This window comes from Chaetura pelagica, unplaced genomic scaffold (genome assembly GCF_000747805.2).
Source record: "Chaetura pelagica isolate M959 unplaced genomic scaffold, ChaPel_1.0 scaffold82, whole genome shotgun sequence".
NCBI lineage: Eukaryota > Metazoa > Chordata > Aves > Apodiformes > Apodidae > Chaetura > Chaetura pelagica.
Window position 1 is genome coordinate 8,778,723 of NW_009952990.1, and position 25,622 is coordinate 8,804,344.

Genomic DNA, 25,622 nt, shown 5'->3' on the forward strand with positions numbered 1-25,622 from the left:
AATTATTTTACTGGTAGAAGTCAAAGCTCAAACGCTTATCTCCAGCTTTCAATTGTGTCTTTCAAAACTTGACTCTACCATGCAACATAGTAACTAACAAAGCAGCCACTACATATTTCCTACCCCCAAAATCTCCATGCAGCAGAGCTTTAAAAACACTGCATGTGCTGACTGCAAAACTGAACCTCCATATCTGGTTTAGGGCCTTGAAGATGGAGCATGTTTTGGATGCATGGGAAGGAAGAAAAAAAAAACAACAAACCAACCAAAACAGAGGGAAACATTAACTTACAGACAGAAGGTTAATTTTATAGTGATTTCTACCCATTAGTTAACACTGGCCTACACTTCAAATCAAAGATTTGCAGAATAGCTTCAAATAGTACAGGACTTGTGCTAAATCACAAAACACTGATTAATATTCCAATCCTCTGGTGCATATCTATTGTAATTTCTACAATTATTTTAGAGAGTATGTGGCATTCTTCCCACTTGCCAGCTTCCTCCCTCACCTGTGCTCACAATATACGTGCACACTGCAGCAAACAAATCCAGCTATGGAGAGAGAACTGACCTCATCCGGATCATGAAACCAGTCTGAAGTTAATCTCTCCTTAACAGGGAGATAAGGCTGGAGCCAGATAATACTGTTAATGGCAATCCATCTCCTCTAAGTCTTTATTTCATCCACTAATAAAAATGTAAAACATATCCATCTCTTATGTTCACTTTCTGCCTAAAAAATCACAACATATTCCTCTCCTGCTGCTGCCCCTCCAAAATACCTTGCATTGGCTTAAAAAAGTGGTTTTATTTATTTGGTAGTGTAAAACTGTAGGAAGCCAAGTAACTAAAATTCCTTTTTGGCTCTTAAGACAATAACATTTTCTGACTTTCTCCATTTAAATATGTACCATCCCATTTCAAATACCAAAGCTCTTCACTTTGAAAAAATTGTGACAGCAGATTTTTCTTTATTTCCTTTATGGAGCGGTGTAGTTTATTTTATGCAAAAGGATTATTTAAATAAATTTGAAATCATAATAGATTCCTAAATTATCAAGCCACTGAGAATTCAGAACCTGCTGTGAGGTCAATTTAACATATGAAGGCAATTAAGCAGAAAGGTGTTTTTGTGAAAAACAAGAATTTAATCTAACAGTGAACCAGGAAAGAAAAGAAAGCAGCTAGTGATGCTGGAGAGAGTAACACTGGTGCTTCAGACTAACACTTTACAGGGAAATGTTGTTCCAGTGCTATTATTACACACTGATATTTTACACCCTCAATAGTATAATTTATTCAAAAGGATGCAGCACAGCTGTAAAAGGATGTTCAGTGAATTGTGATGCTATTTGACTCCAGTAAATAAACAGCTAAATGTCCTAACTCCATCCCACAACTAGCTCAATTCCCCGTTCCAAAGTAATTCCCACCCAGTGCAACCCCTCCAACTCTTCCCTCCCCATCCCAATATCCCTTGACATCATCTACATTGCCCAACTATTTATAGGCAAACAGCAGCACAGGTTACAGCTGGTTCCATGCTACACAGGCTGGATAGCAGATGGAGGGAAGTAGAGCTACTGAAGCATTCCTTTGGGCCTCTCCTGTATCCACTTATTTACAAAACAAATTCTATCAAACTTTAAAGGAACTGAATTATTTTTAAGATTGCTTCCTTGTTAAGTGAAAGAAGAAGTGACAGACTGGCAGCATGATTGCAATAGTCAAGTCTCCTGAGAAATCAGACTAGCACAATATTTATAAGACTTCTGTAACAGCAACTCACTCCCCACTCTTCCACCAGTCACTGCCAGCAATAGCTGAGAAGTGCCAGAAAAATGTTTTGCCCTCTCTAGTCAAATCATCTTAATGTACTTTTTATCTTAGAGATATATGTTCATACTATATTAGTAGAATGAAATTCCAAGACAACACAGAGTTCATTTACAGGATTTATATATCATCCTGAGTTGTTCCCCTGCATTCTTTCACTTTTATTTCCATCATTTCTAGTTGACTGCACTCCAGATTTTGGCAGTGGAAAAACTTCACCAACTCCAAAACACACTAATCCAGCATTATTTTCATCAGAACTGGAAAAACACCACAAACTTTCAGCCTGCCCACAGAAATAAATGTACACTGGCCACTTCTTTGGTCTAGAATTAGATTTGAAGGCAAGAGTAAAGACCACTTTACACCCCTACCAGGTGATGGTGAGCACTCCTGTGACAAAGAACTTCTTCCATTTCTCCCTTTCCACAGCTAAGAAACTACTCAGCAAGCACAACGGATGTGAAATACATTGTTCCCTCACTGCTGCTAAAATAGGTCTCCCAGTTGTTTCTTATTTTTTCATTACACTCCCCAGAATAACTAATGCATACAGCTTCAAGAGACAGTAACAAGCACTGGTGTTTTCATTTTGTCCTTAACCATCTTCTAATTCATAGCTTCCAAGTTGTTCCCTCCTGTAGACATCTGTACCATACCCCACTCAATCAGGGCAATCTAGATATGAAGAAAATAATCCAGCTTCTAAGACAACACATATTTTTAAAGTGCTAGGAAAAAAGTGTGTGTATGTGTATAAACATATACCTGATCATAATTGTAAATATATATGTAACCATAAATCTCAGCGTCCAGTTCCAATCAAAGCAAGTATGAACACTCCTACTAGCATCACATTAAAGCCCCCCAGTTCTCTTGGCCTCCCACTCTCCTTTGAGCATTTTGATTTTGAGTACACACATTGTGTTCTGGTACAGAGGTAAGCCTTCCAGACTGGCTTCTCCAGGGAAAAAGGGTATAATTGTTCTTGGAGGTTAATTTTCAGAATCAGGCAAGTATTAATTAAACTACAGTTGCTACTAGTTGAAAATAAATGTTCTTCAGAAGTCTGTATTTTTATCTGTTTGCTTTAACAGAAAGATAAAGACTATTTTTAAGAACTGGACTTTTCAGCAACAGCCCAGCTAAGAGAAACATTATTTCCCTTAACAGTTTTAATCTTTTCTCAGCTGGGACATTAAGCCCTTTAACCAGGAGTGTCTAATTTTATAAAGTATCTGGATTTTATTGAACATTTTTGAAGTATAATTCTCCAACTTTACTATACTGACTTAAGACATTGGTGTGTGTTGTTCTTGATGGTTAAAATTCAGTTTCACTTTGAGTCCTACTGAGCAGTATTTCTGCCCTTTACATTTAGCCTTTACTAAAAAGGAATGGAAGTTACTAACTTACATGATTTGTGACTTAGGCTGAGGTTAATGAAAAAAAAAACCACATTGGAGAGCTACTGGTCAAACAAAAAGACCTCAAAACCATGATGTGTTAAAACTCTATCCACTGGCGAACGTTTGTCTGCTTATCTGTATTTTCATTAAGAATTTCAGATAGAGAATTTATAATTAACAGAAAAGCTGAAAGTACCCTTCAGATCATCTGTAGCTATATTTAAAAAGAGCATACAGACCATAAAATTTCAAATGGTCACAATAAACCTTGTGACCAGTTTAGTAGCACTGCTACATCATTTACTTGAACTAGGAAAACAAAATTGTTTTAGTGACTGATTAAAGTTCCTCAACTATGAACTTACTTTGATTCATATGAACTCAAATAATTTTGATTTGACAGAAGAATTATTGAGACTGAAAATTATCCTTATGTGGGTCATGCCTGTTGCATATGAATTCTTCAATGTTTTTTATTTGCAGCAGTATTTTACCCATAACTGATGAACTTCCTAATAGACCGATTTAAATTCAAGCTCTGGGTTTCAGATAAAACCATGGAAAGTGAACTGTGCTTACAAATCATAAAATGAAGTACTTAAAAAAAAATATTTCAGTAATACTTTTTCTGAATGCATACAGGATTTTGTCTTTTTGACATGACCTATACTTATTAGTTTGTGCCAGCTAACACTTCTTCCTGTAAGAACTTTACTTTCCCCTATGCTAACCTTAAAATACAACTACTAACAAAATATTATTTATTACTTCATTAACAGGCTTTGAAAATATTTGCCATCACAGACAATTACAGAAGCAGATCAATAATTTTCCTATGTATATGTGAGGACACAGGTAAATATGAGCAATCAAGAACTACAGTAACTACACTGAAAGCAAATTTTCTTCAAATGCTGTCTCAAAAACAGCCAGTGGTTGTCAACTCATAGACCGCTTCCTTGCTGCATATAATCAAACTCTCCAAAAAGGTATTAGCCCTGCCCACAAATTCAGGAGTGCTACTACATTCTGCACCAGATTTTGCACATATCACTTTTTCCAAGATTATACTGGTTTTAAGTGGAAACATCAAAAATTTCTAACTGAGATAGAATGAAATCTGTTTTGTGTCGTTTCACAGCAAGACTGAGAGAACAAGCAAACTGATGTTTTCTAGCCATTTCTTTCTTCTGTCAGATTTCTGAACCCGTTCAATCAGATCATTATCAGAAATGCGAAAAAACCCTGAACATCTAACTACAGGTACAGGTCATAGGAAAGAGTAACTTGAGTGTGGTGCTTCCTTTTAACTTCATACAGAATCCTCTTAGAAGAAAAAAAAAGTTTCTAAATCTTAATGATGGCAGAAAAAATTTCCAGGTGTAACTTTTGATTATCAGCCTAGCAACAGGATTTATTTAGGTCACAGTTTAAAGAAAACACTAAGGAGCACAGCATTTGAGTTAAACACCATCATCTTTGAATACATACACTTATTTTCCTCTTAAATGAAAGTACCAGAAGACAGTAGCTAAAGCAACAGATTTCTATGCAGTTTGTTTATACAAGTAATCTCAAACTCTGGAGCAGAGCTTTCTGATAACTTTCCTTCCCTCTTCCTTTCCATCCACTACATTCAGATTGTTGAGGTTTTTTCAAACTAGATTACAAGCATTTGTTTCATAACTCTCAAACTGAGTGAGAACGCTCTATGTCTAGTCTGTGTAGTTACATCTTGCTGTAAATTCTCCCCAGCACAGCTGCCTGTCATTAGTGCAGTGTTACTTATTTGGAATTTACAGATGCTTTAACACAACAATTAAATAGGCAAGTTTCTAGTTGCAGGGGGGACACACGCAGGGTTTACAGGTCTGCCAATTTTCTATTCACAGGCAAGATTTAAGAAATATATTCTCAAAATGTATTATGCCTAGCAAGAAAAACGTGGGGATTTTTGAAGTCTGAACAGTAACAGTATTAGTGTGGGAAATTAAGGCTTGTTGCAAAAGTGTAGTCTAAAACTGAAAAACTACATTGCTACTGCAGATGTAAATGGGTGCTACAGTTTCAGTATTTCTTCCATCCAGTTGTTTTTTACCTTCCAGCAAACATCTGATTGAAACAAAGGGAACATCTGATGTAGAAAGCATCAGATGAAGCCATTTATAAATCTACAGCTGTCCTTCAAAAACATGGTAAGTTCCAGATAGAGCACTGATAATTCAATTTTCAATTTCCCATCCTCTCAGATGTTTGCTTGCACAAACCTCAAATCCATTACATACCTGCAAAACTTGTTCTTCTGAGGATGACACAATAAGATCCATTTGTTTTGGTTAAGAGTATAAAGTTTTTGCATTGCAACAGCCAGAAACCTTCTGTCTAAAAGTCTCATGAACAATAACAATATTCTACCTAGGTAAGATTAGTGTTTTTTGGCAGTTTTATAACTAGGAATTCAAAAGGTACCTTAAGGGTATTAATGTGCTGGAATCTTGTGGTTTTTTCCCCTCCACCTCCAAATTAAAAGTAACAGGTAAGCTGCAGAGTGAAAGCTAAAAAAGAACCACAACAAAAATGCCCAACTTTTCACAAATAATAAGGGTTAAATTGGTAAAAAGTTGCAGCAGTTTTATTACCCTGTTTCAAAAACAGCATCTTCAATGTGACAAGCAATGTTTGAAAACATGATGAACTGAAGAAAAAGGTTATTCTTACTTCATAAGGATGAGCAAAGTACAATCTACAACCTCCCTGATCTATTAGAAAAGCCAGGATTTATACTAAAATACCTGCCAATTTAATTTAGAAAGTGTAAATCTTCAAGAACTTCTGTTGCTCTGAGCAACAAGATAGAGCTCTGAAGTCTAATACTCTATCATGTACAGACTGAGAAACTATGTACCACAGTATCTGATATTGAAGTCATTAAATCACAATACAAAAATGGCTTATTTATTGGTCAAGTACGGAGAGGTTAGAAGACATGAGAAATTAAGCATTATTCTCATGAAATGGGTACAGAACAGAGCAACACTTGATAGTGCTTTGTTCCGTTTGATAGAAGGGCTGTAGTTCTCCGCTCCAGTCCAGCAAATTGCTTCTACACAGCTTCTATACAGCTTTATGTCCTGCCACTTGTTGGTACATAAAAAGTGCTAATGGAAATAAAGGAACATTTAAAAGACAGGTTAGCAACCTGCAAGTATGCTTAGCAAGCCTACTTCCATTGAAGATAAGAGATTTAAACACCCCCTTCCCATCATTTAACTTCTAATCTAATAGAGAGATGAGTATTGCAATGATTGCATAACTCTCCTGTCATCAGTTTAGCTGGAGCTTGGGGTTGGTTTTTTTTTTGGGGGGTGGTTATTTCTCTTTAAAAAGAAAGAAAAAAAACTCCTAGTGACTATATAAACTAAAGGATTTGCACTGTGCAACTCAACTTTAAAATCAATAGAACACTTAACACTACATAAAGCGTCTCAAATGGTGAAAGCCAACCTATGGGCAAAGGCTTTAAATTGATCTACACAGATCTCTAAGCATAGGGGCCTTTTTCTGAATCCTATTCCATTTCTTGCACAGTAGGATGGGGAGTACTACAATGAAGATAATCTATCGTCCATTGGAGATTAGCCTACATTGCTCTCCTGATGGTTAAGAGCTACATACATTTTGCTCAAAAATAGTGAATGTAACCTTAAATTGGACGACAGAACTAAGAAAATAATTCTGATTAAGGGTCTCCTCCCTTTTTTTTTTTTTTTTTATTTTATAAAGAGACCCACAGCCATGCACCCCTCAGTCCTCTGGATCAATTCAAACCCCTCTTTCAGCAGAAGCCATATACTACTCCGAACTGGAAACACTGTCAAAACTAGCTTCAATTATCCTGAATAGAAATTAATGCAATGGTTGTTCACATCAAAAGAGACCATACAACATGGTCTGTTTGGTATCACTACTTACAGGAAGTCTGCTACCTAGAGACACCAGAACATCTTAAATACTCAAAACAGTCCTCACCAGTACACATTAACATTAGTGAATGCTTCCTAAATTTTCCCAGCTACCCATTTTGGTAATCACAGCACTGTTAGCAGCAAGTACAGCACAACTCAGCTCTAATTCAAGATTAAGTTGAGTTACTGTGGTGATGTCATTTAGGGAGCTGTAGATCCCCTACAATGCTGCAAACACCACCCTTTAACAAAAAACAGTGTAGGATTCATGCTACAAATCACTCCCTCAACTTCAACCAAAGCTCAGCAAAATACTTCCACTCCTCAGCTGCAAGGTTATGAAAAAATTAATCTGATTTCTTTTAAGTGGATTTAAAATGTATGAAACATGACCACATGTATTACCCCAAGATCAGCTGGCACTCAAAGACAGAAGCTGGTGTACAGAGGTACCAAGTATAAGGGGTCCAAAGAGAAATAAAAAAAAAGGCAAGGAAAGCACTACACCCTGTGATAACACACAGGGCATGGTGAAGAGTGGGTAGACAATAGTATCAATACAGTCTTGCACTGAGAAACAAAACCTGAACACAGAAGTCTGCCAACCCTACACTCTTTGACTAACATTTTTGTCTGCATTTAAGTAATTAAGCTGGAACTGAAAAAAATAAAATAAAAATCCTTTGACTCCAGAGCTGTACACTAGGATGACTGACTACTTGCTGTTTATTCAAAATCTCCTCACAAAATTAATTACTTTAGGAAGACAAATCAAACTATGAGGTATAAAGCTCAATCATGAAATAAAAATGTCAAACATATAATATTCTCTTGACATCCTAAGAAACTACTTATAACCAGATGTGAGTGCAAGGACACAAATATTGTTTATACAGATTTAGAAAATAAAGAATGCAAGACAGCAGTGTCATCAATAAAAGTGCCTTAATTAAATGCAAGCTGCTAAAACACAGCAGGCCTACCAAAGTATCATATCCTTCATAAATATTTGTATTTAGTGACAAGAATGTTCCTCAATTTAAAGTAGCAAGTTGATAGAAAAGCTATGTAAGAAACTGGGTAATCCGGTATACACGAAGTGTAGCGACACCATGTTCTTCTGTAACATCACAGTGCAGGTAAGAGAAGGCTCTCGTTTTTATAGAAAAAGTTCATATGATCATCTGTTCACATTCCTCAATAAGTCATGTAGGATTCTAAACTATCAAAGCCTTTATTTGAAATTTAGTAGGAGTCTATTTACTCTGTAATCAATGACAGTGTGGAAAAGGCAAATCAAAAGCAATACGAAGAGAGAGTAATCAAGTACTTCTCTTATTCACATCATCCCTGTATTTTTAAGACCACATTAACTCTAGAAAGTCTACAGGACAGTCCTTATCACAAGGATATGAGCACACCTGGATATAAACTTATGTATACCTAATTCTCTATTCCTCCATAACATAAAAAGTTCTTTTGCCTTCAGTGAGATCAACCAACATTTCTGTTCAAAAACTAGGGGACAGGCAGGAAGGTAGGAGGGGGACAAAACAAGTATGCAGAGGAGTAAGAATAAGATAGTAAAAACCAGGAAAATATATTTGTTCTCAAAGTTCAGAGAAAAAAGGGTTCCTACAAAAATCTTTCTGCAAAATATTCCATTTTTTCTAAAATACAGAATCACATCTACCATTTTCAGGTACAGCTACAGTACAATGGAACTTAAATACTTTACTATGTTAAAACTTAGGAAAGTGAAGGGAAAACGCTCTTTCAGACAATCCTAAATTTGAGGGACACTCTAAGGGGGCAAAAGAGCAATTTTTAAAATACATCTCTGCTACCTACATAAATTGTAAGATAGATGTAAGTGAAAGTTTTTTTATTGTGCTTGTGAAGGACAAGTTCTTCATCCATCACTTCTTATTTCTGATGTTCATTGAAAGTTTGGAAAATTCTTGTTTTCACAGCTCTTTGCTTTTGGTAATGGCAGCTTCAATGGTAGCAACTGAAACCCAAACTTCTGCATTTAGAATTTCAAATTATTTAACTGAAAGGACTTGTGAGTTTTAGGAAAAACTATGTGAAAGTTTCAATCTTCAAGAAAAAGGAAGGATACTGGATAAATACTTATCCATCTTGGGCATAAACTCAGTAACTTTTGTGAGAATATAGATGAAAATAGCAGAGGCTTGGTATGAGTAGTCATAGAATTCCTTCTCTTCAGTTTTCAAAAACAACAGACAATACAAGATTTTGATTCTTAAATTTATTTTAAGCAGGATATATGTACTAATGGATGGTGACATCATTAGAAGATAGGTCCATGTCCACCACCTGCAACAGAAGCTAGACAGATGTTAAAGAAAACAATATAAAGAGTTAAAGATGACACTACTTACCCAGAGAAGACTTATGAAAGTCACCTATTAAACACTACAGTTAGCTCTTTATGCAGACATGATAGGCCATATAATATATCTGTTGTCAAAATTTCCTGTCAGGATTTAATGCATACATTACCTTGATTTTGATGGGAATCATACACTTCTGTTTAGAAATAACTATTAGATAAACTCATTTTTAAAGAAGTACTCATGGAAAGACTGTTTGTTCAAAGTTACTTACCTGTACATTTTCTTCAGAAGATAAAAGATCTGCAAATTTAGGTCTAAAGCTCCCATCTAAAGTTTAAAGTTAACAAGTATTCTTTGGGGATTCAAATTCTAAAACTGTTAAACCAGGTCAACAGCAGGTAACATTTCTAGATTCTACTAAGAACACAATGACTTTGTTCTCTCCACACCAGGGTGTTTGACAAAGCAGCCAGGTAGGATCTCCGCAATATGCCCACAGATAGGTGATACTAATTCAGAAAGAAATGAAAACTGATCTGTTACAATCCAGAAATCATGTTACACAAAAAAATGTCAGTAGTCAGAAGTCTAACAAAGGAGACAAGTTTGTGTAGAACAAATTAATTTCACCACAAGCTAAGCTTGAGCAGCAAAATCTACACACAGGCAGTTCAGGAAATACATTCTCAAAGAATTAGATGACAGGCCCTTTCGCACTGCTATTTCAAATGAGAAGTTAAGAAGCAAGGCTCAATCTGAGGCAAGATATTTCCCAAGACTGTAAAAACAGAGTCCTTGCTTCAGAACACAAATGCATCTGGCTACAGGCATTTGTTATGTATATTAGAAGATAGCCATTTATTAATTAAAAAAAGAAAACAAACAGAAATTAAGTCAGCTGGCCCTATAGACAATATCATGAAGACATCCTGATCTTAAAATTTCTAAACTTCAGCATATTTATCAGCTTTCCACTTCCCTAACTACAAGTCAGTGCAGGTAGTGAGCATACAGTCACTTCACTCATCTTAACAGAAGTTTAGAAGCTTGATTTTAAGGTTCTTGTTCTTTACTATCTCTTGACTCATAGCTCTTTATTAATACCTTGGGTTGTCACCAGCTTTACTCACAGTTCTTGCATTTAAACCACATTGATCAGCCTAAAAACATTTTTACAGTATACCTCAACATCCTAGGACTTCATCTGCTTGAAACAGACTGTTACAGATACTGAAGACTGACTCCTGCTTTCTGAAGAAAGACCTCTGAAACCAGTCTGAAACTGGAAGTGTGCTGTATTAGAATGGGGTTCTTTAACAGTTTAAATATCTCAGACAAGAAACCTTAAGGGTCATGACAGCCTGGGAATAAGCAATTGCTTTCTCTTACAGCCATGAATTCTTAGATCTAGTAATACTGGGAAATGCAACTGTTTGTATTTGTTGAGAACAACCAACAAGAGTGGAATCTGCTCACAGCTACCTTCCGCTTGTAATTTCACATTAATTGAGCTCTTTTGTTTTTATAGAGAGACAAGTCTGTCTGAAGGACTAAGTCACTGCCTTATGAGCAACTCGCTATCCCACTAGTCTACTATACTTATACATACCTATAAATAGGGTTTAACTGCTGGTAATGATCTACAAAAAGTGAGTGTCTCATGGCAATGATTTCCACACTGTTCCTGTGAGTAAACACAACACCGAGAAGGAAGGTAGGGTAGATGGTTAAAACCTTAAGGTTTCCTGTTCTTTAATCTTCCAGGTTCCACTGTGAAGCTGGATCAGTTATGACTGCAATCAGCTCTACTGTGAGTACCATCTATCATAGGTGAAACTGGTTGATATCCTTCTCACAGATTAAACACAGTGAAGTTGATAGGAAGAACCTTCATCAATTGCTTTTCTGTGAGGCATGGAGAAAAGGAAGGAAGTTAGGAAATGAGTCTTCTAGGAATGACACAACCAATCTGAATGATCACTTCAGATACTCTGGGAACAGCATTTTCCTGAACAAAGACACTAATAAAATTTGAAATCAAGTTATTAAAGGATAAAGAAACAACAGAGTGAGGAAAATGTTCTTGGCAGGCCTGTGTCATATGAAACCTGAGGAGCAATTAATTTGTGCACTATGTAAAGACTACTGCAAATGCTGTGGTTACACGGCATCGAAAATGTTCAGCTATCTCTGCTTGCAAAAGGACAGAGCTTCAGCTCCATTACTGTGATACCGAAGTTAGTGCTAGAACCTATGTCTCAAACCTGAGACAAGGGATTTGGAATCCCAAAGAGATTTAGGAAGCAATGGATGCAAATTTACGGACTTATTTAGGATATGTGGGAAGTTCAACAGGAAGCTTGACAGTACTACACGGTAGGAAAGGAAAACAGATGGCTAGTAACAGTGAAGAACCGACTAACTTAGTGGATAATTTGCTCATAATAAGCTGTTCACTCTGCAACCTTCTTTTATTAATGAATTGTCCTGTCCTAACAGTGCTTGTGCTACAAATGCTGCTAACAAGCAGTGTAAGAGGCTGTAGAACCTAAAACTACATTTTACTGGGTTTAATGGATGGTTAAAGTCAGGTTTAAAAGTTGTGCTGAAATCAGTAATTAAATTCTTATCCTTTAAGTGGCCTCACAAACCTGCAACTGCCAAAAAGATCACTCTGTTCACAAGAACAATATTATTAGGCAATCTAATGCATAAGTAAGACTTACAACAATTAAAAGAACAAGAAAAAAATTACTCTATGACAAATTAGGTTTGTACCATCCAGGATAAGACTTTCTATCTACACTACTAAAACTAAGTCTGTACATCTAATGAAGACTGAACAGGCTAAAAAACAGAAAAACTGAAGCGATTACAGTTGTAACATTACCTGATGTTGAGCTGGTTTAATACATTTAGAACACTAGAACAAAAAAAAGTCTTGTTAAAAATGTGCTGGAAGCAAAGACCTAAAAGTGGTGATTAAATATTTACCTTTGAAGAGAAAATTTGTTTAGGCAAACTAAAAGCATTTAAAGAACAGGCGTAAGTGAAGAATGGACTAAAATATTACGCACTTCCAGCTTATGTTCTTTCTCTGCAAGGAATTCTTTTTGACATCGGAGAAAGTCCGACAACATTCGAGTTAGCTGTTTTCTATCATCTATTTCAGCTGCCAACCTGCCATTGTAATCCGCCAGCAGCATACATGCATCATCTACCATTTTGGAAAGTTGCTCTCCAGATTCTTTATCTAAAAAATAAGCAGAGAAAAACAAGTAAAGCATGATTTCATTATATACTGTTAAGATTCTGAGAACAGCTTTTCAGTTACTGAAATCTCACCTGTTATTCTGTCTAACAGGGAAACATCTTGAACCTCTATAGGCAAAGAAGCTATTCTCTGATGAACTGCTGCATCCCCAGAGGCAGCGTTTTCTAGTTCTTGCAATGCTCTAATGAGATCTGTGGTCTGAAAAATCATGCAAGATTTAGAACTGGTTTAAATAAACAGATCATGGTATCAAACAGTATTTCACAATAATCTTATGGAATAATTTGATGGTCATTTAAAAAGCATTCATGATAACATTATAGCAATATTCTATCCCCTCTCAGACAGAAAACAAAACAAAACTAAGCCATTAACTGTCAGAACATTACAGTGTTCCTAGTTTTAAATGCCACCTTCCTAAAATTTTTTTTCTTAAAATTCTTGGAACAGGACTATTTATAAATATTTTCTTTTTGACAGTAGTGATCATTTTACAGTACCTTTAATTTTGCTATACTTTTTTGATATTATTTTTCTTGTAGTTTTGCTTCACTACCACATCAGATTAGATCAGTGCACTTCTTTTTTAAGTAGGGCTGATGTTCACAGAAGCCCAGAAGTCTGTTACAGAGAAACATACTAAACTGATTGAGGACAGTGGTTCCTCACCATAACAAAACCTTTTGAGATATGGCTGTACCTTAACAAAAACCCCACAAGAATTATAAAAAAAACACAATGCAAGGTCGACAGGAACTTTTCCCAACCATCCTGACTGCCCACTGAGAAATATTTTCTTAATAAACTGATAACAATCTTGATGCATGTGTTACTGGTTACCATCCTGGAAACAAAATTAGAACCTAAAATGTATAAACCAATGCTGAAATCCTGATATGGACCAAGCTGGATATAGTTCATACATGGTGGCTTAGAGTTAAACTGATTAATATTACAGCATGCTCAACTTCTTAGCCTCATTTATAACCTAAAGTACTGTGAAGAACAGTTTCAGGTGTAGTAGCTGATGTTCAGAAACAGTACCTCATTAAATTAAAAACAGACACCATTCAAAAATCAAGAGTAACTGCAAAATTCTATATCAAATCATATGCAAACGTGCAATTTTATAAACATGCATTTACCTGTGGAGGGTCAGTGGGAGAACTTCGAGGTGAACAGCTATTTTCATCAATCTTTATCTGTTCATATGTTCGCTTCCTCACCTTTCTGTCTCCATCTAAATGAAACCAAACAGAGGAGTCAGGGAAATACATTTCAAACAAGTGACTGAATCCATACACACACAAAATACTTACACAAAGCTTGCCTAAGTTGTTCTAACACATCATTTTCATAAACAGACCTTTCTTCCCATATAGAGAGCACTCGACCAAGGTGCTTCTTACAATTCTCATCGGACTCACTGTTACAAAAAAAATAGCAAAAATCAGCACTGGGTGAAATCACTGCCATACGATTATCTTATCTTATGAGGAAAGGCTGAGGGAGCTGGGTCTCTTTAGCTTTGAGAAAAGGAGACTGAGGGGTGACCTCATCAATGTTTACAAATATGTAAGGGGTGAGTGTCAGGGAGATGGAGTTAGGCTTTTCTCAGTGATGACCAGTGATAGGACAAGGGGTAATGGGTGTAAATTGGAGCGTAGGAGGTTCAAGGTGAATATCCGAAAACATTTTTTTACTGTGAGAGTGACAGAGCACTGGAACAGGCTGCCCAGGGAGGGTGTGGAGTCTCCTTCACTGGAGACATTCAAAACCCACCTGGATGCGTTCCTGTGTGATGTACTCTAGGTGACCCTGCTCTGGCAGGGGGGGTTGGACTAGATGATCTTTCGAGGTCCCTTCCAACCCCTAAGATTCTATGATTCTATGATCTTTCACAGAAAGACCCTGGTATATTTTGACAATGATAAGAGTACCAGAAATCAAAAAATCTCAGGAAATTAAAAAAATCATGTGTTGGGTTGTTTTTTTTTTGTTTTGAAAAAAAGTGAAGACCATTTCAAGATGTCTTAGCAAGTACATTTAAAAAAGCTAATGCTCGGTTCCGTTTCCTTGCTCAACCCACAAATCCGAAGGTCTGTAACTCTTTCTCAAACACTGCAAATTGTTTTTTTTTTACTTCAACAGCTGTGGAACATGGAAAAATAATACTGTCTCAACTCTAGCATCCTCATGCAATGAGATGAACAGCTGTTGGGAAAAAATAAATCACGTAACACAGGTAATGAAATGTATCAAACTGTTGTAGCATAGAAACAGACTGGAAAGCATGTCTTGGTTTAAGGCACATTTAACAGCCTTCTAAGGCAAAAGGGATTGAATGCAGATGAATTTGCTATGTAACTTCATCCAACAGCATTAAGACTATCCTAGATCAAAAGAACATGGAATAAATGAAATTAACAAGACTTCACATACAGAAATAGCACGTAAGGATGAGAAACTAAGGACTTCTCTAAATCCCCCCAAATACACTATGATGAAGGACACTGTACAGAAGTTTACTGTACCTTGAAACATGCTTAAAAGCCTCCACTATTACTGGAGCAAAGTCCTTCGTAAATTCTGGTCCTTTCCTTTTGCTGTTTTGTATGACATCATTAGCCAAGTACAGGAATGTCAGCTTCCTATTTGGTTTTGCTAAGAAAAAGAGTGATGAAGAAGAATTAGAAATTTTCGTTCCCTCCAGCTAACACCTACTTATCCACATTTATACTAAACACAAAATAAAAAATATGCTTTTCCTATTCTTATTACTGCTTACAATATTTCACTCTAAGATTTTATTTCAAATTATGACAAGACTTTGGTCACCCATTGGCTTCTCTCTCTTCTGCCATAACTCTTTGCTCAGGTTCTTCCTCCTTCATGACACACATTCCCTTTAGCCCCATCTCCAAAAATAAACAGAAAAAACCACTATATTCCAAAGTGTTATTCAGCCCACAACTATTTTCTGGTATTTTCCTGAGACAGATGTGGATTTTTTCCACATACTTCAGCCTGCATAAATTTCTTACTCATGAAGTCCCCTGACAAGAAGCTTCACAGATCCACAATCATTCATCCTTTCAGTTTGAATTCCAGTCTTATATAACCACCCCTCATTCTTACATTTCAGCAACCTGAATGGTCAATCCCTAGTGAACCTCTCCATATCACTGATGCTCCCCTCCATCTCCTAATCATTAAAACACTCATGTCTGTGGCTGTAACATCAACCAGCATTAACATCAGAAACACTTTCCATAAGCATTACCACCACAGGCTCAGACTGTACACTTTGATTTCAAAAATAAGTTCTTCATTAAAGTCAAGATCTAAGAGGTTTGTCGCCCTGTAGTAAAGCCAATTTAGGATATCTTAAAACTTGAGCTTAGTTACCAATATGATTTAATTTTGTTAATTTCTCCTCCAATGTCTCAAATATGCAAAACCACCACTTTCACATACAACCAGAAAACTCAATGTTATTATGCTTTTGTTTTAAGGAAATGTTTTTGAGAATAAATTTTGCAGTTCAGAAACAGTCCTCTGAAGGGTTTCTCCTTGGAGTATTCAATTTTTCCCATCCTCTTGGACAGACATATCCAACAAGGGAGTTCTAGATTAAGTAGCAAAAAAACCCCTGCAATAAAAGTAAAAATGCACCTCTCTCTTGAAGTCAAGGCAAACTAAAAAGTGGCAAAAAAATAATTAGTTTTGAAGTGCGGGGCACACGGTGGATCTATTAAAAGTCTGCTCCAAACAGTGAAGTCACTACATGCAGTCACCCACAAAATTAATCTATTTGGGTCAAAAACTGGCTACACCAAAATGTAAATTTTATGGACTTATGCTACTTAATTTCTATATTAAAAACAATTTAGCAAAACACCTCACACCTATATGTCTGGTAAATCATAGCTCTGACACAAAGAAAATTTTGAATTATTCAAAGAAAAATCTTAGAAAACACATAACATCTCATGGGTGCACTAAAATTAACTAGTGTTTACCAAAGCCAACCCTGCCCCCCACATTTCTTAAATGAGCCCAGAATTAGGACTCAAAATCTAATGAAGCAGACTGTTCCCCACACCACAGCCTCTGAACTGCATGCAGGATAGGTCATTGTCCATCCATTTCACAAAAAATGTCATGTAATAAGTATGATGTAACTCATTTGTGACAGATCCGAACTTCCTTGTTTCCAGCAAGTAATGAAATCAACTGAACTGGTAAGGACAGGAGATGTACACAGTGCCATGAAGTCAGGTGACATTGATTCTCAGAAAGCCCAGACTTTGTCTATTCATTACAGTAAACAGAACAAGAATCTATATTTGGAAAAAGTACGCTAAAAACCAGAAAGCCACGTTCAAGCTTATTTTCTCTAGTATTGCCTTTTCAGCTTACTACTACAATTCAACAGAAACAAAGCTTCATTTAATTAACAAAAATCCTCAAAACATTAAGCTCCCTGTGGCTTTGGTTAGAAATTGAATTGATATTCTACTCTTAAGTTCACAAAGAACATTGTGAAGTAAAATGCAATTCCTTTTGCTGTAAGAATGCTTTGCGTAAAATTCCAAAGCTAAAAAGTATGCCTTAAATTCCAGACCAGACAGATCTGTTCTGAAAAAAAATTATCTGTTTACAGCATCTCTCTTCAGTTGCAGTGTCACTAACTTTTCAGCCCTGGGCTTTGATTTACCTCAGAAGACAAAAATGGATCAAAGAACAATTAGGGTATTTAAACAAAAAGGTGTCCTCAATGCTCAGCAAGGGTCTTAGCAAAAAGCAGTCTTACTGTCAGAAGGAAATGAAAGAAAAAAGGTATGATCGTAGATTAAAGAAGAATCTGAAAGGTACATACAGCCAAGAGTGTATAATGTTAGAAGAAGCTAGCCTATAGTATCTCTGGTACAATAAAAGTACATTCTGCAAACACAAAACTGCTAAGAAAGCATCCATGTTGGACTGAGTCACCTTTTCAGAAGCTCTGTGCAGTATCCACTTAACTGTTCTGCTAATTTCAGTTAGACTTACCACATATCCACTGAAGCAGCTCCCTGAAGTGCTGGATTCTGAAGTATTTTAAGAGGTTAATGGTGTTGGCTGGTGTAAGAGTCATATTAAGCATATTACTCTTAAAGCATCTACAATGATACTAACCAGGATTGGCACTTGGCAACTGAAACTGTCTATCTCAAAAATATATCTGACATTTAAATGCCAATTAATACTCTGCAGGTATTCATGGCATTTCTTCTGCAAGTAGTGTGATCAGACATCTATGGTGGAGAGACTAACCATCCTCATTATCAAGTCTAAGTTTTTGGCAATTTGTATTTTTTGGGAACACATACTTTTTAGCCTGGCCTAGTTATTCGTGGTTCTCTACCAGTCCAAAATAGATGTCCTGAGATTGTATGCCTGGGTCCGTAATACTCAGAGAACCCTAACGCTGAAGAGCCACTACTTTTGTGCAAGAAAGTCTAGTACTTTACCTTGGAAGTCAGTAAACATGTTATTTTCACTGATGTTAACCCTGGCAATCAAAACCAGCATAACCACCCATATTTGCCTTCTCCACCTTTACCTCTTGACACTGGAAATTGAGCTCCTGTGAAGACTGCTAGAAACACACCCATTTGTTCCATGCTGTTCCCTAGAGCTGAGAGATATTTGCCATCTCAGACATACAGGAAGAAACTACAGAGAAACACAGAGGCGTAAGGGTTTTCACTTACATGCCACTACAGGTGTATAGAATATTGAGCCCTCTCAAAATGTTACATCAGGCTTTAACCTTCTACAGGCTGGCTCTGCTATGCCAAGTGACCATGAATGAAAATACCATTTAATAAAGAGGTTTTGAGAAAATGAGCATCAGCAGAATAAACCCCCCCCAAATTATCCGCACCAAACAGTTAAGGTTTTTTGCTTCTTTTTTTGAAACTCCAGTTCTGTAATATGGATTAAAATAAAGACTTGGCTCAATTGCTTTTAAATTACATTAGTCTACATACGTGCAGCCAAATACGAGTATCAGTACTTCTCCCAAAATCCCTGGGACACGTCCTGTGTCATAGCATGTTTCCTACTTTTGCATGAGAAGTTACATGACATCTTTGTAAACATCTGCTAAGTTCTCAAGCTTTTTATTACAAGGTCCTAGTAATCTTTTAAGTCAAGCAGTACTGTAACTTGAGTGCAGGATCACTGACCCTTCACATTGAGAGCCGAGTTCTTATACAAGCTGATTAAGCACAGCATCATTAGTAACAAGACTGAAAGTACATCTGTAAAGTCAATTGAGATGATACCACCAGAAAGGACAATTCAAAGAAAATACAATCCAAAGGCATGTCGTACACCAAGCACTTATCAGTCTTAAAATTCATTAACCTTCAGTTGTGAAAAAAGCTAAACTAAGTGTTCAACATGGCTATTACCTGATTCCCCTGCTGAATTTTACCAAGGTTTGAGAACTGCTGTGTTTCCTTATTAAAGAGGGGAATAAGATTGCCCACAAAATCTGTTCAAGGTTTGAGGGTCCAAGTACCTCGATTTCGACTAGCACACAAAGGGAACACAGCATACAGCAACTGCTGGGAAAGAGGCCATCAGCATCAAATTACCATGGGGATGTGAGAAAGTTGGTCACAAACCAAGGAAACCATTCCAACATAATTACTGTGCAGAATCTTCCCACTGCACTTAGTTTATGTTCAATTATATTAAGACATCAAACAAACCAATTCCATTCATTGTCTGGCCTGGCATATCCAACATGGATATGAATCAACAGCAACAACCACTTTAGGATAGGAAAAAGACACTGAACTTAAGTATTTAGAACCAGAAACACAGACAGGTACAGGTGAAAGATACTAGGACATGAGTGGTACAGCAATAAATGAATGTTGATTTGTACACAATGCATTCCTTCAAGACTAATATTAGAGATTCACCCAGGCTGGAATACGCAATCCAGATGTGACTATTTTAAGTGAAAGATTCTTACTGTTGCTCCTGGCTGCAGGCCATTCTGTATATCACTTACATAGCAAATGTATCTCTCTAACTTGACTCAGCAATTCACATTTGCCTGAAACTTTGACTGCTATTAGTTGATCTCTAAACCTTTTTGCATACGTGAGCAGATTCATGTGAATAAGCAGGAAGGTACACACAAACACCTCTGTCTTAATTATCTTACTGGCCTCCTTCAGAACACCTACTAACCAGTGAAAATGGTGAGCCATAGTTTTATTACTTTTAAATAAAAAAAAAACCTTTTTATTCTCTACAGCGTATCACAGTGGCTGATGACACTATACTACCATTAAGTAAAACAATCATACAACCACCAGTTGTGGTGGTTTTGTTTCACCAGTAGTGAAAGATTCCTTCTCTGGGTGGAAAAACTACACTACATAGTACAGAAAACACTTGCTTTTAAAACAGGAACTTCTTTCCGGAAATCCACTTCATATCTACAGAGTAATGTATTTCCACCACTTTTGGCTGTGGTTCTGTTCCAAAGCAGTTGACTGAGTATCAGAGTAATTCAGATGTAATACAACTTTCAGATCTGGGTTCAACACTATTAGGCCTTCTTAATTTGCCTACTAAAATTCTCTATCTTCTAACTTTCAGCTGCACTGAGCAACTGCCACTCCAGACACTGGCTTCAGGAAAACGTACTGCATCAACGCCAACAGCTATGTCCCATCAGCAGAAGCTGTAGACAAACAACCATAAATATGCAAAAATTATTGCTTCTTATACCACTGAATTACTTCAACACCCAAAAATGAACAAACAAAAAGTTTAAGCATAATAAACTGGCACAGCAGGTAACCTGGCAGAGTTGAGTGCTACAAATATGCCACTCTGTAGTAGCCCAGATCTACTTACACTATTGTAGCTGTCTAAAAGACAATACACAATGGCTGCTAACCTGGAAAAGCTTGGCAGTGAACACAATGCTCAGTGTGACTGAGGTGGGTTGACAGATGATAGACAAGAGATCAAGTGATTAGGAGAGAAGGAAAGGGGGGGAGCAATGTTGAGCATCAGTTTCCAAGACTGACTAATCTAAGAGATGCCACGTCAGGCTTTGAAGAAACAGATATCTAAACCTAAAATTAGTTTTAAAGATACAACAGAACAACTATTAAAATATCACAAGGATATAAATACCTAGTAAGGAACAGAGGTGGACCTTGAAAAGCTGACAGAAAATGAGTTGACAGGAAAAGATATTATGGCAACTAACTGGAGCTCGAAATGCAAAGTTCCAAACTCAAAACACTTAGCAATTTTATTTTTTGCCTTTTAAACAGAATACATTTTAACCCAGAAAAGCAAATATCACATGAAGCCTAATGAACAAGCGCTTACTATTCACCCTTGAAGGCTGATGCTTTGAATTATGTAATTGAAATTTTTTATGTCAAAACAAAACACACAAAGACCAACCCCTACAGCTGCTGAGAATCCTGAAATGAGAGAACAAGCTTAAGCATGCAAGAGAACATACCTGATCTGCAAATAATAAAAACCAGCCTCCATCTCAGAAGAGCTTCTTAAAGGCGGATCCTTAAGGTTTTCTCAGATGCCACTCAGTGACTGCATGCTTACCCAAAAAGTTGTATGTACAATGCCACTGCCTAGTTTAAAAAACAAACTAATGCACCCACCAGATACATTTTGAGAATGACTGATCTAGTCACGTTACAGTCAATTAGCATTACCTCGCTACTTAAATACTGAGTAAGCTTATGACTACAAAGTAATTAACCATTTAACTGTTACATTTCCTACATCCCAGCTGAAGCAGATCATTTTCCTCAGAGCACACTTCTCAAGCCTTTACAAAACTGTTGCTACGCTCCACTCAAAAGGTATGTCCAGTAATTAAATCATGTAGCAACATTATCACTGGAGTTAATCCACACAAGTTACTTTGAAGCAATCATGAAGCTACAACATCAGAAGTATCAAAGTAAAAAGCCACACTTCTACATGCAGTACTGAACTAGTAGAGTTTGTAGACTTCATAAATCAACTACTAAATTCAAAAGAATGAACCCAAAGGCAGCATAAGACAGCATTAATACAGGCTGCAACCTAAAGGGGTGACACTGTCCCTCAGTCTCCCTTGTGGTAGCACCAGCTTTCCATCAGGAAACCTATCTATTTCAAAACTAATTACTCATTTTGCTGGATTTTCAGCAGCAGCACAGTGTAAGTTACTGTCAGGAAAAAAAAAAAAAAAAGGCATCAGAAATAAGGACATTTAACCAACGGCAGAATGGAAAAAGAGCTTTATCTGTTGAAATTGCAGAACTCTGCATATCTGTCAAAACAGGAGAAATATTTGTTACTTCATTGCAGTTGGCGTTTAAGTTAAAAGCATTCTATTAATCTTATAATTTTACTCGTCAATGAACAAAAGATCAATGCACTACAGAATCTAGTTGTCACTAATCACAGTAATAGAGGAAAAAAATCAACCCACTACATACACTAAAAGGCAGAGTACCTGAAGTGACACCTGAGTGGTTTTTCACAGATGCAGTGCCAGGAATACTTAATACTCCAGGCAGAGCATCACCTCTACCACAGCTGCACCCTAGTGGTAGTTCATCCATTAGCACATACTTGAGGTCAGTCATTAAACAGCATGTCTCTACAAAGTCTCCTGAATCAAACTACTGGTTGTATAAGACATAATTTCCTTAAATATTTGTGATACTCACTAGGCCTTTCTGTCCAATCCAGAGCTATCAGTAGTTTCAGCATACAGTCAATTCTAGACTACATAATACTACCTTTCCTCCAATTTTTTATTCTTTCTAAGAATGACCCTATCAATTTTATAGACCAGTATTTTAAGAACTACATCAAAAAGTATTATATATGCATACTCCTTCAGCAATCAAGATTTATATCAACTGTCTTGATACAGCCTGAACTACACTGGAGTTCAGCCAGACAAATCCCATGTTAAGCAAGAGCTTCCAGTGATGAAAAAGATGTGCAGGTCTTGCTCATTCTCCACGTTTGTATCTAACTGCAAGAATTCACCAAGAGAATCGATGAAAGTTAAACTGCAGAAAACCTGTAGACTAAGGTGTATGGAACCAATGACCTGTAGAGATGCTCTAATATGGGACCTGAACACTACAAAGAATGCAAGAAAACAGAAAGGGATCAAGATTTTATAGTGCCTAAATTACTTGCAAATTCGAAAAGCTGCCTCTTCACCAGTACTACAACACAATAAAAAGACAAAGACTACTTAAAAAAAAATAAAAGAATCACAACCAAACATTCAGGAGAAAAAAAGCTGTGATCCTAGCACTTGTTTTCATTAATAACTGAAGACATCTTCAGACAGGTTCATGTAAGTTGATCAGATGAAGGGTATCTTTTCCAAAACCGAAAGCATCCAGAAAAAAGCACATAGTATCACCCTGTATTGTGTTCAACTCAGTTGGTTATGCAATGTCCCATGAGTCTGAAAGAGATTAGGCTGGAAGGAAGGTCTGCACACAAAAATGGCAATAGAAAAGGGATACTAAGAAAGGAAACAAAATTTAGAAGGGCAAGGTTCAATTTTCAGTTCTAGGACACTACTGACTAGCACAGCAGCAGACAATGCCAATAATTTTTGTCTGTATTTCAAAACTAGAAATAATTTTCCCCTCATGTAGGAGAGAAATCACGTTTCTATGGCTTATAGAGTAGGCATGTCAGAAGCTTTAAACTTCTCTCTACTTATGGCCTCATTAGCAGTGTTCTGCTTTGTGATGTTTTATGGAAGTCACTTCATAGCATAGTGGTTTTCCTTCTCCAACATGCTGTCTGCTTAGACCCCTAAGTCCACTCTAGGGAATTAGGGACTGTCTTATAATTCTGTGTTGCAATTTGCAAGAAGTTAGTACTAGGCAAACGTAAGCCAACATTTATGAAGCTCAGACACTACTGTCAGAGATGGAAAATTAAGATATATCCCGTATACCTTTACTACACCAGCTTCAAATGAAGTGGTAGAGGAACATACTAAAGAATACATTAAATAAAGCCTAAAAGTCCAGAAAAGGTCCAGAACCTTGAAAGCAACTAAGCTACTCCTACCAGAGGTAGACTGTCACATGCTTTCCATAGAACACGGAAGACTGCCTTCCAAAAAAAGGTCATCAGAAAAATCTTCCTTTGAAGCAGCTAAAGCAGGACTACAACAAATGGAAGATAAAACCAATTACAGCAGCTACGGTCATCTGAAGCTCCTGAGCTACATTCTTATTCTCAAAAAAGGCTTAGAAGTGAGAGGCAGACCTGAGAAAAGGTCTGAGGAAACATGAAAAAAAGCAAAGCACTCCCATTAGTTTTTAAGAAGACCATTATCCGCGTCTCTCAACGCCACCTTCAAACATGTAGCCCACATTTCAAACATTTAATTTTTCTAACTGGGCAAACAGTACAACATGAACTGGTACGGTGTACATTAAGATGTGCAATAAAATGCTGGCTGTGTGCCAATTAGCTTAAGAGATCTTTCTGACATAGTTCAAAACACCAAATATCCAAGTTTTTTATTTAGAAATCCCAGAAACATTAAATGCTTCAGATGCAGATGGGAGATCCATTAATTTGTTCTCAGAACAAGAAAGCAAGCTTGCAACAAAGACAGTGAAAATGTTTATTCCATAAGATGAAATATACCACCAAATGAGTCTTTCTTTAGGCAGCAGAAAAAATTTACTCATGCTTGAAAGTCTGAAAGGTAAGGCACAAAACAAAGTGAATTTTAAACAAAAGCACAGCAGCTGTGTGAAAACCTACAGAGTTTATAGGAACATATTCCCATATTGAATTGTAAAGCTTAGTACTATTTCATAATCCAGATTTTTATTTTAAAGGTGGTTGAATCCATTCACTATTAGGTTATGCCCCCAATCATGAGGTAGCTGTGATCCAGCCATGCACTCTTTGTATTCCATTACACATCACTTCTGCAAGTTTACTAGTCGTCTTAAAACTAAGGGAGGGGTTTCTCTATAAAAAGCCCTGTGATGGCTTAGTGCTGCTTTTCTTCTCCACTTCAAAATCTAGCCTTCAACTTTTCCCATTAAAGATCCACGTATTAATGAGACTTCAAAGGAAGCTACTGGAAGACAGTAACATTTCCTAGAGGAAAGCAGAGTTCCAGCAACTTATTTTTTAATTAAGTAAGTCAACTTAAGGCCCAAGCTATTTTCCAACCAGGTCAAATAAACCTTCATATGCCATTTCTGCCTTTCAGCCACTGAACCACTGCCTATAGCCGCAAGGTTTTTCCTGTTAAAAGGAAAGCCACATAAGAATGCAAGTCTGCACACTCAACATCAACTACTCGATATAGCAAAAGAAGCATGGTCTTTACCATGTTAACATCGGTGTTAGCATAGTAACATCTGACTAAATGAGAAAGTAAAATCCACTTTGGACACATTAAATTGCTCTTCCCCCCATGATTACCATCCTCAGCTCCCCTACAAGAATTGTTGCTGGCATAAGTGGACAAAGCCACCGTGTCAGGAAATATAAACAGTATTTCATCTAACCATCGTTACAGACAACGCCTATAAAGGTCGTCTTGGAAAGGCTGTAACTACAAGTACTGAAACAAAAATCCCTAAACCTTGTGCTTGCTGCCTTCCCTTTTCCCACGTTCCTCTCTGCTTCCACAAAAAAAAAAAAAAAAAAAAAA

General features: G+C 36.8%; 1 protein-coding gene across 1 annotated transcript in view; it reads right to left on the reverse strand.

Annotated features, from left to right (window-relative positions):
- Nucleotides 1–15,511, reverse strand: part of RPRD1A (regulation of nuclear pre-mRNA domain containing 1A) — a gene marked incomplete at its 5' end in the record, with an annotated part of 30,124 nt that extends 14,613 nt beyond the window's left edge. The window contains 5 exons of the mRNA XM_009996541.1: nucleotides 12,651–12,826; nucleotides 12,919–13,045; nucleotides 13,993–14,087; nucleotides 14,167–14,273; nucleotides 15,382–15,511. Of these exons, the coding sequence (XP_009994843.1) occupies nucleotides 12,651–12,826; nucleotides 12,919–13,045; nucleotides 13,993–14,087; nucleotides 14,167–14,273; nucleotides 15,382–15,511 (635 nt within the window). The remainder of the gene's footprint in view (nucleotides 1–12,650; nucleotides 12,827–12,918; nucleotides 13,046–13,992; nucleotides 14,088–14,166; nucleotides 14,274–15,381) is intronic.
- Nucleotides 15,512–25,622: the final 10,111 nt, after the last annotated feature.